The sequence below is a fragment of the Lepidochelys kempii genome, chromosome 6 (assembly GCF_965140265.1).
Source record: "Lepidochelys kempii isolate rLepKem1 chromosome 6, rLepKem1.hap2, whole genome shotgun sequence".
NCBI lineage: Eukaryota > Metazoa > Chordata > Testudines > Cheloniidae > Lepidochelys > Lepidochelys kempii.
In genome coordinates this window covers 57,897,345-57,915,867 of record NC_133261.1, presented here as the reverse complement: position 1 = coordinate 57,915,867, position 18,523 = coordinate 57,897,345, and the positions used below count along the sequence as shown (strand labels likewise).

At 44.3% G+C, this 18,523-nt stretch overlaps 2 protein-coding genes across 9 annotated transcripts in view; both read right to left on the bottom strand.

The window, feature by feature from the left end:
- Nucleotides 1-5,400, bottom strand: part of ALKBH3 (alkB homolog 3, alpha-ketoglutarate dependent dioxygenase) — a 61,993-nt gene extending 56,593 nt beyond the window's left edge. The window contains exons 1-4 of one of the 7 annotated variants that reach the window (XM_073348056.1): nt 5,009-5,095; nt 3,779-3,961; nt 2,799-2,926; nt 483-595 (exon numbers count right to left, since the gene is read on the bottom strand). In XM_073348056.1, the coding sequence (XP_073204157.1) occupies nt 483-595; nt 2,799-2,877 (192 nt within the window). In that variant the 5' untranslated portion in view covers nt 2,878-2,926; nt 3,779-3,961; nt 5,009-5,095. Of the gene's footprint in view, nt 1-482; nt 596-1,047; nt 1,267-2,273; nt 2,317-2,788; nt 2,927-3,778; nt 3,962-5,008; nt 5,099-5,129; nt 5,286-5,377 lie in introns of those variants that run through there. The other 6 variants (XM_073348058.1, XM_073348057.1, XM_073348055.1 and 3 more) reach the window with 6 other exon arrangements.
- Nucleotides 5,401-15,813: 10,413 nt separating this feature from the next.
- Nucleotides 15,814-18,523, bottom strand: part of HSD17B12 (hydroxysteroid 17-beta dehydrogenase 12) — a 158,958-nt gene continuing 156,248 nt past the window's right edge. For both annotated transcript variants that reach the window (XM_073348046.1, XM_073348047.1), the window contains 2 exons: nt 18,371-18,520; nt 15,814-18,122 (listed from right to left, as the gene is read on the bottom strand). In XM_073348046.1, coding sequence (XP_073204147.1) covers nt 18,018-18,122; nt 18,371-18,520 — 255 coding nt within the window. In that variant the 3' untranslated portion in view covers nt 15,814-18,017. The remainder of the gene's footprint in view (nt 18,123-18,370; nt 18,521-18,523) is intronic.

The window sequence follows — 18,523 nt, the reverse complement described above, 5'->3', positions numbered from 1 at the left end:
CACTGCCTTTTCAGTCTTATAGGGCTAAGCAATCAAACTCACTTCCCATTGGGGTGAACACATTACCCTGTAATCCCCTGGTATACCAAGGGGTAATGGTTGAAACTTGGATCGGACACTCCTCTGCCCATCAGAAATCAGGGGTTGACTATGCTGCCAACGAAGCATTCCCAGCAGGAGCAACAGGCAGAGCTAATTTTTCTGGCTTTAGACCAGAGTATTTTATTTGCTTCTGCTGAACAAAGTGGCACTGATTGGTAGAATAAAAATCAAAATATTTTGGGCCAGTTAAGATGGTCCTAGCTTTCTGTAAGCACACATGCAATGTGTTTGTAAAGTGTGTGTTCTAGAGGCCCCAAAAGCTTGGACTGAGATATTAGTATTCTTGAACTACACCTCATAAGACCAACTAATTTTAAAAATAAGCTGTTCTTCCACTTAACAAAAAGATGAGATGACAGGACACCCATCTACATTTTTACCTCTGCTGGTTCTTTAAACACAAATTGTCTTTTGGGTGGAAGCTGCTCTCTTCTCATCCAGGTCTGATCAGTGCCCACTAACACAAGGTTCCTCGCTGCAGAAGCCCCAGGAGCTAAGGCAAAGAAAAGATCAGGCTCAAGCAAACTAGTGGGATCAGCGAAATGAACATCTCACTATGTGGCAAACCCAATATTCTTGTAAGAGACAACTAACGGAATCACTGTTCAGTTTTCAAGGTTTCCCCCCTTACGCCAAAGTTTTAAAAAAGAGCAAGGGAAGAGTCAGACATGTCTTTAATAATCATTAAAAGCACCTAAAATCTAGGACAGGAGCATTTTTAACTAATTTATAAACTGAAGTAAATAAAAATTGTTTCAACCCAATTGACAAAAGTGAGTCATTTAAAATCATAGTGGCCATTGTTTGTGTTGGAAAGCCTCTTCTATCTCACCATAATCTATCAAAGAGCTCACCCCCTATGGTGCTGAAAATATGAGTGGTGTGACTTCAGGGAATATTATGATTCTACTCAAAAGATATTTAGGAAATGTGTTTATTACATACCCCAAAAAATCTACACACCAGGGGGCTGAATTAAGGGGATACAGGCAACTTTAACTCCAGCATTTCCTATCTTCTGAGCACTTCAGTTTGCAATGCTCTTAACAGTTTTGTATGTGTAATTTTCTAAGATAAAAAAAACAAACAAACTAAAAAAAGATAATTCCATCACAGTCTGGAAGTATAATGTAGTAAAATCTCATTCTATGGACAAGTTAGTGATAGCAAAGTAAGGTGTCATTTTAATTCTGTAGATTTTTACCTCTCAAATGACACTTCCCTTACCTTTCTGTCATTAACTGGCCCACAGAATTACACATGCTCTCACACTTCATGTAGAAAGATACTGAGCGCCCCCACTCTGGTACTAGTCATCAGCAAGACTGGAACCCAGATACCCAGCTCAGACCACTACAATTTGTGCTACAGGAGAAACTGGTAACAAGCTGTGATCCTCAGTATGAATCAACCACGAGTGGAAGACAATATACATTGAGGTGACTTACATAATTAGTTTTTTGCAAGCATAGGAATACTGGGAATCAGGCATCCTGGATTCTATTTCTGGCTCTGGAGGGGAGTATGGACAACAATTATGGAGAGCACAGCTAAACACAGATTTGGCACATCATTCTAAAAGGCAAAGTGGCTGTGAAGTAGACTTGGGTCTACCATTTTGGAGACCTGAATTCTACTCCCAGCTTTGAAGTGCCCTTGTGCAACCTCTCAGTCATCCCATCTTGAATCTGGGGAATTAGATTTGTCTGCTTGCTAAGACAGCGATACAAGGACTTTCTTGATAATAACGAGTGTGAGGAGCACGGAATTATTAACACTAGTCAATGGAAGGTCTCCTCTTACACACCTTCCCCTAGGCCAAACGGCATTTTGTTGCTGCTGCAGCATTGTCCACCAAGGCAGGATCTCTAGCTCTATGCTTAGTATCCACAAAGCTCAGTGGAGGTAGGGAGCAGCCTCAATGCAGACAGAATGTACAGAGATTTTAAAAGAAAGACTATAACAAGTCCTACATGTGAAAATGGAGACTTTCCCTTGCTTCTAAGTCTGCAAATCTCAGTACATATCTACAGGGGTAGCAAACAGACCTCTCTCTCACCCCAGGACTATTACCTTACCAAATTTCAAGTTCTTATTAAAAGCATGAAAATACTAGAGCGCTTCAAATAAATTGCTGGGAAAAAAAATTAACACTGGCAAAACTACCCTACCTGTTTTCCCTAACTTCTTTCTCAGAATGGATGAACCATTGTTCTGAAATTTAAAGATAGATAAGTAAATAAATAAAATCGGCAAGAGGCAGAGGGCAAGCAAGGAAAGTTTCAGTCTTAGTGTTACAAGGTGGCAAAGTTATGTACTAGAAAAAATACGGACTTCTAATGCAAAGCATTACACAACCCAACTACAGGTGTTCCTATCAGCTCTCCCTAGAATACTAAATGTCTGGGTCACAGATGAGCAGTAAGTCTTTATATAATTCATTTCCTCAAAGCAGCTCAACTCAGCTAAACTATAGTATCAATTCTCATGGAAATTATAGCTCTCTCCGATATTCCAGCTGGGCTATTTGAATCAAATGATGCGTCCAGGATCACTCAAGAAATCAAATTCATTCAGGATTAGAATACCTCTATAAAATATTAGGAAAAACTTAAATAATTAAAATTATTTTAAAAAAAGACAGGAGAAAAAATATTAACATAACCGGGAACACAAAGAAACACACAATATCTTGCCTGCATGTGAGGCTGCTCTGCTCTTAACAGGTCCAGCCCAGCCACCCTGTACTCTGGCTCTCTGTCTTTTATCTTCCATGCTTTTTCACAGCATCTTTCAGCACCTTAGACTGTGTTTCACCTCTCCCCTGTGTTTCAAACATAAGAAACAAGTTGGTTAGGCATTTTAGAGCCAAGTATTAAAATATCAACTGAGTTTATGGAAACACTTTTCTAGTGAGCTGGTGCATTACATGTTATGGACTTCGTCACTTGCCTTATCCCCACAGGTTAATTTGTTCCAAGGCTTGCCAGGGCTGAGCCCCCACACCTCTAAGCTTGACAGTTCATAGCCCCAGCAACCTCTGGGCTTGCTGCATCAGTTATGAATGTAAAAAAATTGCTTGAACCCTAGCACCTAATTTTCTTGAGCCCTGGTACCTCTTTCATTACAAATTAAGCACGGCTTACCTCCCAACAAAACCTGCACAGGCAGACCTCAGTAATTCTGATTTCCTAAAATGTCCCTTTCCTCACTCTTTACTCATTTTCTTACACTCTTCCCTAGCCCTGCTTTCTAATCCATAAACTCTACAGGGAGATGACCTATACATCCCCACAATGGGGGAAGAAAGGGATTTTATATCTGAGTAGCGTACTATACATGTCCAGACATTCCACACCTTTTCTAGACAGAAAGCAAGACAGGCATCTGTTTCAAATATGTGGCCATGAAAGCCTTCCTTTAGGTTAGTACATTTTGCAAACTGGCTAGCTGTGTCAGAATATCCTATAAACAGAATTTATGCAGCCCTTACAGATGTTACTTAGCACCGCCAGTCTAATGACATCTATGTTGCCATAGTAACTAGAGTACCTCCTCAGAGAGGAAAAAGAAATATGAGGAGGGAGTGAACACACAATGCTAAATAAAACCAACAAATGGCTGGGCAATAGGCCGTGCCTATGTTTAACTACACAGTAAGTTTTACTTAACTTACCCTAGTTTTACTATGCAGCACCCAGAGCACCAGAGAGGCTAAGTGGGCCCATCTGTGCATGCGTAGGAGAGCGTTTGCTTTCATGTGCATGGAGGTGGAAAGTGAGTGTGTCTGTGCACGCCCAGGTGCAAGGGAGTGGTGGTTGGTGGAGAGGAGTGTTGGAAGGGAGAAGTAGTTGTGTGCCTATTGGAGGCAAAGGGGAGGTTATGTATGTGTCTATGCATGAGGGGGTAGAGGAGAGGGAATAAGTACTGGTGGAAGTGTGAGAGCATGCATGGGCAGTGGTGTTAGAAGAATTTGTATAGTGGGGGTGCTGAAAGCCATTAAAAAAACCTGTAAACCCAGTATATGATGGAAACCACTTCAAGCTAAGAGGTGCTCCCACACCCCCAGTTCCAGCACCCGTGTGTGTGGGGGGGGCGGGGATGAGAAGAAAGGAAATGAAGGGAATTGTGTGTACAGGTGTGGAGGAAAATGGGGCAGGAGTGTGAAAGGAGGTGTGTGGGGGTTGCAGAAAAGTGCATGTGGCGGTGGGGAGGGGTGCAGAGGAGAGTGGGCATGGGGTGGCAGGGGTGTGTGCACAGCAGAATTTGTGCATGGGGCAGCAAAGGAAGGGGTACGTGGGGTGCAGCAGAGGAGGGGGTGCATGGGGTGGTGGTGAGGGGTGCAGAGGAGGGGTTGCTTGGGGCAGCCTGGGGGTGCAGCGGAGGAGGGATGCGGGGGGGGGTGCAGCGGAGGAGGGTGTGCATGGGGGCAGAGGATGGTGGTGCAGGAGAGAAGGCTGTGCGTGGGGGTGTGGGCAGCAGACGGTGGTGGTGAGGGGTGCAGGGGGAGGGGTACGTGGGGGTGCAGCAGAGGAGGTAGTGAGGAGGGGGTGCGTGGGGCAGCGCAGGGGGTGCAGCAGAGGGGGTGCGTGGGACGGCGGTGAGCGGTGCAGAGGAGGGGGTGCGCGGGGCAGCCTGGGGGGTGCAGGGGAAAAGGATGAATGGCGGGGCGGCGGGGGTGGTTACAGATCTGTCATCACGAGTTTTGGGAGCGCAGCGCTGGATGAACGCGGCGTGACACTGAAGTAGCGAGGCCCGCCAAGCCGGGCCCCAGCTCCACCCGCCTTTGCTCCCTTCAGGGTTTTGCGGTTTCCCGCAGGGAGATGCCCCCAGCCCGCGCCCACCGAGGGGCGGCATCTGTCCCCCCGACCCCCCCTGGGGACAGCGCCCGCGGCCGGCGCCTCACCCTGCCCAGCTCCGCGGCGATCCCAGCGCAGCGCCAGGGCCTGCCCCAGCCCCGCTCCGCCCGGAAGCTGCCGCCGCCGCCGCTTCCCGGCGCACCGCTTCCGCCCTGCCCAGGGCCCGACCTTAACCGGCGGCGGCTCGGCCCCGCCCAGGGCCGGGACTGAGGCGTCTCTCGAGTGGCCAGCCGGGGCCAGTCAGGCGCCCTGAGCCGCTGCCGGGAGCTCAGAGGCAGCTCTTCCCTGCGCCCACACCCCTGCAGCCCGTAGGGGCTCCGCGCCCTCCCGCCCCCTCTTTCAATGAAGCCGCTTCTCCCGTCACACCCCGCTGGCGCTGCGGCCGGCTAGAGGCGGGCTGCGGCCGCGGGCGGTACCTGGCAGCAGTGCCCGGTTACAAGCCGGGTTCCCAGTGCTCTTTGCTGGGGTAAACCACCCACAATTCTCCCCTAACCCCCCCCATAGAGCGGAAACGAGACGTTCGTTTCCCCAGCCGCAGAGCGGCGTGTTTCAGCGTCCTACAGCAGAAGCCCCCGTAGCCACGTTTCCAGTACCCAGCCCCCACCCACCCGGGCTGACAGGGGCCTCTCTCAGGCAGCTGGTGGTTCAATTCATCAGGATAAGGGAGGCTCGGATAAATAGGGTTCTGCTGGAGAGATTTTTATTTTTTCACAAAATGTAAAGATGCCCCGTAAAAAGTCACAGCCATGCTTTTCAGTCGCAAACACATTTCTATGATCCCTAGTTATAACTAGGACCCTACCCAATTCACAGCTATGAAACACACATCACAAATAGTGAAAGCTAGTCTTTTGTGTGCTTTTACATTATACTTCACAGAGGGAGACCAGGGTTTCTCAAATTAGGGGTCCTGACCCAAAAGGGTTCATAGTATTGCCACCCTTACTTCTGCACTGCCTGCAGAGCTGGACACCCAGCTCTGAAGGTAACGCCCTTCCAGCAGCAGCACAGAAGTAAGGGTGGCAATACCATACCATCCTTAGTTCTGGGGGGCTGCTGAGGGCAGCTCTGCCTCCAGAGCTGGGCTCCTGGCCAGCAGCTGCCATGCTCCAGCTGCTAAGGCAGCAGGGCCCCCCGCACCAGCACAGAAGTAAGGGTTGTATTACTGCAAGCTGCCCCCAACCCCTTCATGGGTCAGGACCCCTAACGTTACAACACCCTGAAATTCAATATTTAAATAGCTGAAAGAATGAAATTTACAATTTAAAAAATCATATGTTCATGAAATTGACCAAAATGGACCATGAATTGGGTAGGGTCCTAATTATAACTCATTCATTCCACCCCAGTAACCATGATCAACTAGACAGCCCCTGCTATCCCAGCCACATCCATTTCCATAGCCCAGCAACAGAAAAGGAGAGGTGGAATGGACTTCAAGAGGGCCTGAAACTCATCACCCTCACACTCAGCCACAATTATTATGCTAAAACACACTTATCCGCTGGGGTTGGGATGCTGAAGAAAGAATAGGGTACCCTAAGCCCTGTAGCTATGGCTGCAGCCTCAATGGTATAGAGCACAGGTTCCCATCCATCAGGTGCCCTACCCGCAACTCCTACTGAACTGGTGGTGTAGGCCCCTAAGTCCTAGCAGCTAATTATCACCTGATCTATGCTAGAGGCTCACCACCTCAGGGCAGGGCAGCTCTTGTTGTTTGTACAGCAGTAATCATGCTGCTGGCTACTAAATGCCAATGATTATTTCCAGAAGGCAGTGAGCATGGGGGATTGGGGCCTCAGTACCCCATTTCAAAAGTCCAGAGCTAGAAGTAGTTTCAGTGCTGCTCATGTATTTCCTTTCCCAGTGCTGCCTCAACTAGATAAGCTATTTATGTTCTCCACAGAGGGTTACAGTTGGGGGGTACTGCAGCCAGTTTTAAGTTTAGACTAACAATAGCCTTGAAGACGTTATTAGCCTCTGTCTCTTTATCCTCCTTTTACAAAGAGGGAAATGATGATCCTGACGCATTAGTCATTTGTAAAAATGCTTTGAAGATGAGAAAGGGCTGAGTAATGATTCTTCGCTATGCCACATGCATGACTATATGCCTCCAGATAGAGCACTGACTGCTCACGAATCCCAGAAAGGATGAAAATTGGCCTGCAGAAAAATTAAATGGTTAGAACAAAGGAATGTGTTTCATGTTGACAGTGGTAATGCTAGTTACAGAACCACAGCTCTATTTATATTTTAGCGGAAGGATGGCTCCCCATTCTACCTAGCACAATGGATTTGGAGAAAAATTCATTCTGATGCAACATTTTGCTGATACTAAAAATATGGTTACACACCTGGTCCACAACTTGTTCAAAGAGGTATTGTACATGTCCATTCTACTTTAGGGGTCCCTGGGCAAGAACTGGATAACTTTTTCCCACTGTGGTACCTGTCGGGACAACACATGCACCCTCTACCCACTTGTGTTGCTTGTCTAGAGAATAATGGGATAGAGCTGCCTTGAGCCATCTCAGTTCCTTCTCATTGCAGAAGCCAATGTACCTAGCAACTATGATGCAAATGAAACAAATAGCAGCAAGGTATACCCTGAATGAACTGACGGGACAGTTTTCAGATGAAGGTAGTCCAAGATAAAATGAATAGCAGCCATGGAAGGAATTCCTCTATCAGGACCAAAATGAAAACCTTTTCCATTTCATAAGGTCTGTATATCTTGTAGAAGACTTTCTGGTATTCAGAGGAACACTCTGAACTGTGGCAGAACAGGCAGACTCTTGACAATCTAACCACTTAGCATCTAGGCAGTTTGATGCAGACTGACAGGGCTGGGATGCAGTCTGGCCACGACCTTGTGAGACTACATTCAGATTCAAAGGGAGGGGAATTGGATCTCAGAAGTTCAACAGACTGAAAAACTAATGCTGACAAGGCCAGGTTGGTGCTATTAGGATTAGACTGGCATGGTCCTGTCTGATGTTGGCTAATACTCTGGGCACTAAACAGGATTGGGGAAAGCATAAAGAAGCTTGCCCTTTCATAACATCAGAAAGGCACCCATTATTGACCCAGGGCTGGGGTCTCCTGTCAAACAGAATCTGTTCTAGCAGGTGGCAAACAGGTCCAACTCTGGTACATTCCATGTATAAAAAAATGGACTTTATGATGCCGGATCTGAGAGAGACTTGTGGTCTCTGATGAATGACCTACTGAGTCTGTCTGCTGGTGAATTCTGAAATCCCAGGAGATTACATGCTTTCAGCAATATCCTGTTCTTCATGCAAAAATTCCAAAGGCCCAATGCATTTTGGCAAAGGGGGTTAGATTTGGCCCTCCCTGTTCATTGAGGTCAAAAATCACCACAGTGTTGTCTGTGAGAATCTGCACGGAGCAGCTGGCTATGTGAAGAAGAAATACTCAACAGGCCAGGCATATAGTCCAAAGCTCCCAGATCCTGATGTGACTGGTGAGATCCTGATGTGACCATAGACCCTGAGTTCTTAAACTTCACAGAGGTGCCCCCCAGTGATGTAGCATCTGTGACTAGAGCCCCTGAAGGGAAAAGTCAGAGCAAAGGGAACTCCACGGCATATTTTGGCCAAGTCCATCCACCAGTTCAGGGAGGACAGGAGAGTTGAATGTACATGAGTGAGCATATCCAGCGGATTTCAGGAGGGACTGTTAACTGACTTCAACCACTACTACGTGATCAAGCTGAAGTCACATATGCACAATCTGCATACTGAGTCATGTATGTGATAAGCTGACATGTCCTAGTAGTCTCAGGCAGTTCCTCATCACTGTGGGGATGCAGTGGCTCTTGGGAGAGGCCAAGTGTCTAGTCAGAGCCAGAGAGACACCGAGTCAGCCCCCCTCATGAAAAATTGATTTGTCTTTGAAGGCCCAAGGACTGGAAGAGAGACTGATCCCTCTGCCCCCTTTCTTGCACCTGCTGTCCTGACTGTCCATGGAGCAACCAGTCATCCAGGAATAGATACACTGGGCTGCCCATCTTTCAAAAATGTGCTGCCATCACTGTTGTGCATTTTTTGAGAACTCGGGGGGCAGAAGACAGGCCAAGCAGAAGGTCCATGAACTGATGAATCTCTTCTATTACAAATCTTAAGAACTTCTTGTGACTCTGGCGTATAGCCACATGGAAGCATGCATCCCTTGAGACGAGGGCACCAAACCGGTCATTAGGAGACAGGTCTGAATAGTCGAGGATAGCGTAACCATACCTTTTTTTCTTCTTCTTTTTTCTTTTTTTAAATTGGTTGAGATTTTGCAGGTCCAGAATGGATTTGAGACATCCCTTGGCCTTTGGTATGATAAAATATTGGGAATAAAATCCCTCCCCTGAAGGCAAGGGGGAACTTCCTGCATGGCCCATAACTGCAACAGAGACTGTACTATTTTAATCAGTATGGGCTTGTGGGACTGGTCACTGGAAAGGGACAGGGAATGGCAGGCATCTATGTGAACTGTAGAGTATATCCCAGTTCCACTGTGTTGGGAACCCACTGGTCTGATGTGATCCAACCCTTAGGAAGTGGAACAGCCTGCTGCCAAAGGGAGGGGAAATCTCCATGAGAGGTTCACTGTCCTCAACCAAGAACTCAAATAGACTGCTTTGTGGAGGAAGAATGTCTAGTGGTAGCAGATGATGGAGAAACATGGGGAGGCAGTCCCTTTTTCTGAGACCTCTGAAATCTCTTGGAGTAATTAGGTTGCCATAGTGGATAAAAGGGATCTCTTTACTGGACAGGAGGATGAAAATGCTTCCTCTTCCTCTACAGCAGGGGTATAAATCCCTGAAGTCTTCAGAGTTGTCCTGGAATCTTTTAAGAGCCTTGTCAGTTTTGCCAGAAAAACTTGGGCCTTCACCAGCAAATCTTCTATCATCTGCAGCACTTCAAGCAGAATTCCTGATCCCTGGAGTCATGAAACACAATGCATAGTAATGGTCATGGCCATGACTCAGGCTGTTGAGTCTGCATTGTCTAGTGCGGCCTGTAAAGAAGAGTGGAGAACTGGACAATGCTCATTAATAAAAGCCTTAAACTCCTCTTTTGTCTCCTCTGGTAATTTGTCCTGAAACTTAGACATTGCATCCAAATGTGAAGAGTCATACCTGGCCAGTAACACCTAGTGATTTGCGATTCTAAATTGTAAGCCAGATGAGGAGTAAACTTTTCTTCTAAATAAATCAAGTGTTTTAGCTTCTCTCTCCTTGGGAATGGATTTGTTCATTAGTGTCTTGAATTTTCATTCACAGCCACCATCATCGAGCACCCCGGGTGGGATAAAGTTATTCACGTCCTTGATACCTCTTTTCAGGGCACTTATCTGTGGGCACAAAGTCATCTCATTAATAGACATAGCCATTCTAGCTGGACCAAAAGAATGCAAGATGTCCACAAGCCAAAGAGGATTATCTTGCACTAATGCAATCTGGATCCTCAGAGTTAGCCAACCTCTTCATGAGCTCCTGGTATTCCTTGTAATCATCAGTGATTGGAGTAGATGACCTAGATACAGTAGCTTCATCTGTGGAGGATGAGGTGGTACTCACTGGAGGCACGAAAATGTCTGTCTGGTCCAGTGGATTAAGAGCTCAGAAGGGAAAAAAACTGGAGCTGGAGTTAAAACCTCTCTCACCTGATGGGTAGCAATTTCAGCACAGAGGATGGTTCTGGCCAGAGACCGGCACCCAGGTGGAGATCATGTGCCAGCATCCATGAGGACAGGACAGTCCATAGGTGAAGAGCACCTGGATGGTGATCTTGTGCCAGCATCAGCACCAAAGATGGTAGCAGACTGAGAATAGCACCTCAACCATCTTGGAGTTTGGTGCTGAGGAAAAATTGCCCTCGAATCTGGGGGAACTCAGAAGGGTAAGTGCTGCATCTGGTATAGGATTGTGGCCCAACCCCACAATAGTGTTTCTCTCAATCTGTGTGTGTCTCAGTGCCAAGAGCGCGAGCTGTGCATTGAAGAGAGAGGAGATATATGGATGGGTTGTAGAAAAGAATTTTGATCTGTAGGAACTCTTTCAGAATCAGATTAACAGTCCACTTTAAGGTACCAGGGCAATGTAGTACTAAAGGAATAGGTGAACAGGGTCATTGCCAGTGAGATGATAGTGGTACCAACAAACATTCAAAGGTACCAGGTGTTTAGCTTGGTGGACATCAACACCACAAGTTGATGGAACTGACATGGTGAATTTCTAGACACTAAATTTGGTTAAAATTCATAAACCACAGTACAAGATCTAAGACTTTCCATATCCAAGTCCATGCCTGTTAATATGTAGGCTATATAGACCTTCTATATAAAATTAATGGTTATTACACTAATGGCTGTCCTGCATAGGTATATTGAATAACCCAGAAAATTACAAAGTAGGAATCAAATACTCAATACTGCAGGTAACTCCTTCAGTTAATTTCTCTCTCTCTCAACTCTCCTCCCCCACCCCCTGCACAATAAACTAACATCTGTGAAGTTGTAGACAGACAACTTAGATACAGATGTGTGCCTCTATAAAACAATTGGGTATATTTGGTTTCAAGTAAGTCAGTGGACTCAAAGATTTAAGCAATCCTGAGAAGAGGTTACTTGTCAGCAAGTTGCTCAGGAAGGTAACAAGGTTTCTAGTTACTGAGGTCTTCAGGGAAAGGTTTATGAAAAACAACTTTTCAGCATAGGCAGAATACAAGCAATACGACCAGGATACATTTTATGTTTAATCCATTTTACTGGAAGTGTCTGTCTATACTTAGCATATGCAGTGTTGTTGTAGCTGTTTCTCAGACCTGAAAAAGTGCCCAGTGTAAGCTCAAAAGTTTGTGTGTCACACCAACAGAAGCTGGTCCAATAAAGGATATTACCTCACCCACCTTGTCTCTCTATAATTAGAGTGTCTTTTCACCTCAGCTGGGAAGTTGCTTATCCCGGATGATTCCCAACTGATGGGATAGCCTGGATAATGGGTGTCCAGCAGAATCCTCAGGTTTCTTCTACCTTAAATCTGTTTAAGTACATCTCCTGCAGGCAGTAGCTTCCTTCAGGTTCCATCTGACTGGTCTCATGTCAAGAAAATCTGGTTTTTGGCTCTTCAGAACCATATTCTTCAAATACTCACTTGTTCAGGAGGATTTTTCTCTAAGATAGTTACCATAGTCTATAGGTTAGTGAAGATTAAAAAGGATGAAAGTTGTTAGGTATACTGCAGTAGAAGAACTTTTAAAAGGCTCCATTCTCTGTGCCCTGTTCTCGGTAAGTCAGAGATACAGTAGTGTGCTCTATACCAGTGGCTCTCAACCTTTCCAGACAACTGTACCCCTTTCAGGAGTCTGATTTGTCTTGTGTACTCCAAGCTTCACCTCACTTAACTACTTGCTTACCAAATCAGACAATAAAATAGTGACAGCACACTATTACTGAAAAATTGCTTACTTTCTCATTTTTACCATAGAACTATAAAATCAATTGGAATATAAATATTGTACTTACATTTCAGTGTCTAGTATATACAGCGGACATAGGCTGTATAAAATTTTAGTTTAAACTGACTTCACTAGTGCTTTTTATGTACCTGTTGTAAAACTAGGCCAATATCTTGAGGAGTTGATGTACCCCCTGGAAGACCTCTGCATACCCCTAAAGGTATGCGTACCCCTGATTGAAAACCATTGCTCTACACCAGAGATGGGTAAACTATGGCCTGCAGGCCACATCTGGCCTGTGGGACTATCCTGTCCTGGCCGGGGAGGCTAGCCCCCAGCCCCTCCAGCCTCAGCTCGCCACACTGCCAGCACTCTAGGTGGTGGGGCTGTGAACTCCCGCTGGGCAGCGTGGTGGCATGGCTGGCTCTGGCCAGGCAGCTGCCAGACATGCTGCTCTGAGCAGCATGGTAAGAGGGCTGGGAGGTTGGATAAGGAGCAGGGGATTCCATGGGGCAGTCAGGGGACGGGACGTTGGATAGGATGGAGGTTCTGTGGGGGGGGGGCAGTCAGGGGATGGGGAACAGGGGTGGTTGGATAGGCGTGGGAGTCCTCAGGGGGCTGTCAGGGGGTGGAGGTGTGGATAGGGGTTGGGGAAGTCAGGGGAGGTTGGATAGGGGGTGAGGTCCTGGGGGGTGGTTAGGGGCAGGGGAGTCCCAGGAGGGGCGGTCAAGGGACAAGGAGCAGGGGGGTTGGATAGGTGGGGAGTTCTGAGGGGGGTAGTCAGGGTGCAGCAAGTGGGAGGGGGCTGAGGTCAGGCTGTTTGGGGAGGCACAGACTTCCCTACCTGGCCCTCCATACAGTTTTGGAACCTCGATGTGGCCCTCAGGCCAAAAAGTTTGCCCACCCCTACTCTACACTAACTTTTCAGCCTTTCTAACCTTCAGGGTAATTTTAACAGTTAGAGCAGCACAGTCTCTGAATTGTGTGTATGTCTCCCTTTTCTCCTGCTCAAAACTGGTTTGTCCCCTTCTGATGATTTTCAGGACTAACTCCTCTTTTACAGATTTCCATTAGGTGTGTTGATAAGGGGAATCTCTCCTCTACTATTTAAGATACAAGAAGCCACTCATCCTTCTGGAAACTTTTCAATGGTAATTTATTATATGTTTTAAGACATTAAAAAAATCTTAGTATTTCAAACTTTTCACCATTCACACTCGGGAAGCAGGACAACCTTACTTTATGGTAGTGACTTAGGCTTCTCTTTCTTGCTATTAAAAAGAGCATTTCTTGCAAGCTTCCCCAACAGATCAGCCAGGTAGAACCACCGCCACTCCTAACCTAAGGCAGGCATCCTTTTCTGCACATTGCCAGGTGTGCATCAGTCTGCAATGCCTATGCAATATAGGATGGCTGAGGGAAACAAAGTGTTAACTTCCAAGATCTTGCTGCTCAGTGTTTTCAGTCCTTCTGCTCACATTGCTCAGGCAAGGAGCCTGTATATGAGCTTCTCTCCTACCGCATTCTCCTCTCACTTCATTTCTCTTTTGTTGCCCAGTGTGATCACACTTTCCTCCACCCAGTTTTCATTTCATATCAATTAAGTGGCAATTGACCATTCCGAACCTACAATCCAATAAGGATGCTTTCATTTTTTTTTTAAATAAAATTTTGGACCAATTGTAACTTTCAATATGTGGAAAACTTAAAAGGGAAACACTTAATGCATCTTTTGTTCTATTTGTTCTCTGTAAATTTATGTAATGCTCACTTGGTTTTTAGAAGCACTGAGCACCCAACAAATCCCAAGGCGGTAAGGGGAGCTGCAGGTGCTCAGCATCTTTGAAAATGAGGACACGTAAATGCTTTCAAAAATTTTTACTAAAAAATAAAATCTTGCTGTTTTGTGGCATTGGGGTTCATGGTGAATGAATTTATCTGCTTAAAAAGAGATCCAATTCCCCAATTTCTTGCTGGGACTAGGTAATGGACATGGAGTTTGCATGTTTGAAAAGACAAGTTTGAGTAAATGCTGACCCAGCCTTGTAAAAGTTATGAGAACTTACACAAGATCTACCTGGCCATCCTTATAATGAAAATATTTTTCACTTGCCTGTACAAGAAACAGCATTCGCTCCTGTCAGGGCAGAGAACAAGAAGTTTGCAATGTTACCTCTAATGCTAAAAGTCTCAACTCAGCCAAAATAAGACCAAGCATTTGGTTTCCCAACAATGCAAAAAAAAGTTTAGAAAACCCTCTGACGCATATGTACATAGTCATGAGTTTTTTTAAGTGCTAATTACCTTTTGGTCCTAGACCATGCCAGGCATCACTATAAATGCTACTGCACTGATTGAGCCACTAATCTGCCTTCCAACTACATTATTGGATTTCCTGTGCCTCTTTACTTCTGGTTACATTTTTGCCATCCACTTCTGCCTTCTGAAGACGAAACATGTCTGACCTGATTGAGTACGTGTGTAATTGTCACCATCTAGTGGTACCCGTGCACTGCTACTGTTACTGACGATTCTTTAGAACAAATGGTAGAGGCCTTTTAAGGCCAAAGTCACAGATTCTATCTCCATGTTACAAATTTGCATCATAGTAATTGTGCTGTCCATATAATTATTGATTTTTTTCCCCCTGTGGAGACTATGTTCTTAGACCTACCTACCATGTGACTGACCTCACTTCTGTTCCATCACCTCACTCAGAAAACAGGGAGGGCAAATAATGCAAGAACTGGAGTTACGTAAGTTATAAAAATAATTCAGAATATTCATAAAAAATTAAAATGAAAAAATGTAGTGCAGAAAAGGAAAGTTGCCTTATTTTTATCTCACTTCACAAACTACTGTACATGCACAGGAATCACTTCAAATTTCAAATTCAGAAATGTAGCAGGTTTTAAAACAGCAAATACAGAGCACTTTTAGAGAGGACGTGGAGAAGACGCCCATCTTTAGCTGAATATAGAGAAGAGATTTTAGAGAATCAGAATGTAATTCCTGGGCTGCAATTTACGATGCTGGTAAAGTGCTTAGTACTATACAATTCAAAAATTGAACTCTCTGCTTGAATGTAAGAGTTCTCTTCCAAGTTAGCACTCTCTATGCAGCAAGCTTCGGTCAAACTAACAGGAACACACGCAGGAACGTGAATTATTTCCCTTTAGTGGTTTACTTTGATATAACAAAAAAAAACAACAACAAATGTCACTTTTAGTTGTCATTCTTGACAAGCAGGAAGCCATAGTAATGGAGTTCTTTTTGGGGTGGGGAAGGATCATTTCAAGTGTTGTGTTGCCCTGTATACAAGGCACCAATTATCATTTGAACGAAGCAGGGTAAAACATTTAAAAAAGGAAACTCAAGAGTTAACCGTTCAGGAGAAATCTTTTATTTTAACTATTTCAGTTCTATGTGTGTGTTAGAAAAAGAATATACACAGAATTGGTTAGTCAAATAACCCCATGTCTTCTCCAAAGCAAGCCAAGAAACAGTGGCCTTATGCAGTCTAATCCACTCACATTCTATCACCCCCACTCCAAAATAAAAGCTATGGGATAAGATCCTCATCTCATACCTGATCAGCACCATTGCATCGGTATTCATGTATTTTCAACGTACAGAAATGTTAGCCCCTTCATGCTTCAATACAACACATTTAACTTAAAAGCAGAGCTTTAAATTATTCTCTCAAGGGCAATAATCAACTCCAGATCACAGAATTTCTAGCACCACTAAAAATGATGAAGCTATTGCCCATGTAAGTTACTTTTAAAATACAGTTTTAGTACATTTACAGCTGGTAAAGAGTTTGATGCCAATGGAGACCAAAATCTTTATCCACGGAGCAAACAGACACGGGCAGGGGCAGTATAGACTTTATGCACACACACACACCCTGATCAGTGTTCCCCCATGGTGAGATAAGGATAGAGCAGCCTCAATGGAGCATTCCGTCTGGGTTAAAACTTTCAACCCAAGGGTGCCAACTGTGATGGCTTTTATTTCACATATCCTATTAAAAATTATCCAATATTTTAGCAATCCAATCTTTTGTAATCCAAAAACCCATTCCCCTCCTAGAGTAGATTTTTTCACGGTGTTAAAGTTGCTTGTAAAAACACATTCATGGCTCAGCCTAGAAACAAAATTTTTGAAGCACTTGATTCTGCAGTTTCTCTACATTTAAATTCATTTATTGTTTTTAATTTGCATATTCATTTTTAGACATTGGTTTCAAAGATTCAGCTTCTTATATCAGCAGGCCCACAGTAGAGAACAGACTGGTGCATGTGCCAGAAAAAGAATTTAACCAGTAGCCCTAACAAAGACAGCACTGAATTTCAAGAACCAATACTTGTGTTTTACAGATCAACCAACAAGCAGCATGTAACTGGTAACATTTATCTATATTGTGCTAACACTGTCTACAGATTACAGCAGGCATCTTTTGAAGAGATCATTACAATTCCAGAAGATAATATATTTTGAAAAGTTAGCATTAATATTCAAGATGCAAGAATTTAAACAATTTCTGTTTTAGGATGTTAATATGTATTATATATATGTGTATATATATATATATATATATAGCAATCACTCCCATTGTGTACTTTGGTTCACTTCCCTCCACTTCATAAAACAGATTACAGTACATCCTTCTAATTTTCACACACACTCAAATGTTGGTTCAAGAATGTGTTTCAGTACACTAGATGAAAGCTCTGAGTGGTTTTTTAGGATGTAAAACCAAAAATAACTAAAAATAGGTGGTCTTTCTCAGTTGAGTTCACTTGACACTAGCCTGGAAATGGTTTTATTGGAGACCATACACAGCAGCCAGGCAGCTCCACCCAGGGGAAGTTACACATACTTCTCCCCAGTGTCCCAATGCACATACAGCTTGTTAAGTGAAACATGGGGAGACATCATTAGAAGACTAGCCATATAGCATCCTAGCAAGCGCTCTGAAGCTGACCTCGGGAGTGGCTACATCACTGAACATTAGCTTGCCTTTTTTAATAACCATGTTTTCTCCCAGAAGTATACCTGAAAGACAAACTGCCACCATTCCTCCCTTCACCCATACATGCACAATACAGGAAACAGGTGGAGGTTATATAACTGGTCGTTTCCAGAATGAAAACATTAAAGTGATGGCCAATCAACTTCCATTTTTCTTTTTAACTAAGCGCAGGCCATCTGACTTTAATAATGTAGCACTTTCGCTTGCTTTATTGTGAATTTTTTCTTTTAACACCAAGCTACTTGCATTGGGATACAATTCCTTATTCATTGGTATAAATACATTACATACAGCTAATGATTAAATCCAGCTAATATACCATATTCACATATGAGCAACAAATCGAGCATATTTTGAAATCAACATTGGAAAATTGAGGCCGGAAAGAAGTCATGTTATATCATAATCCCACCCTAAATTGGTGTTTGGTCCCATTAAAAAGTAAAAACGACAAGAGAAGATTTTAAATGTGATTAATTCTATTTGGTGCTGAATTGTGGGTACTGAGCCACCATGTGTCAAAACATCTGACCAAGTTGCTGCAACTTAGTTTTCCTTCACTTTCTTTAAGTAGCGAGCTCGAAATTGCTGGTGTTTTTGCATTGTCAAGTTGATGACTACTGAGGTGGGAAGAAGAGAACAGATCCAGCCCTAAGAAATTAAAAGAAAAAACTCCAACTGTTATCACCTGCACCAAACAAATTTAAAATTTATCTCTTCTACACCTTCAAATGTGACAAAATTAGGACTAAGTACGAAACAACAAGTGTCAGTCTCAGGATTTTAAAAAAGGTAACTAATGTAATTCAGCACTCCCTTTTCTCCACGGTCAGAGTACATGCAGAACATACTCAGGACCACACAAAATTATTAACATCCCCTTTTTTAAGGTAACTTACAGAAATGGCATGGGGCAGACATCCGTTGGTCCGGGACTGCAGCCCTACTGTGCAGAGGGCAGCTCTTACATATGTTTCCGGACTGGGCTTATCGAAGGTCGGTTTCCGGATTTTAGACATTTTTGTAGCCACAAAATATGGTAGAACACTCTG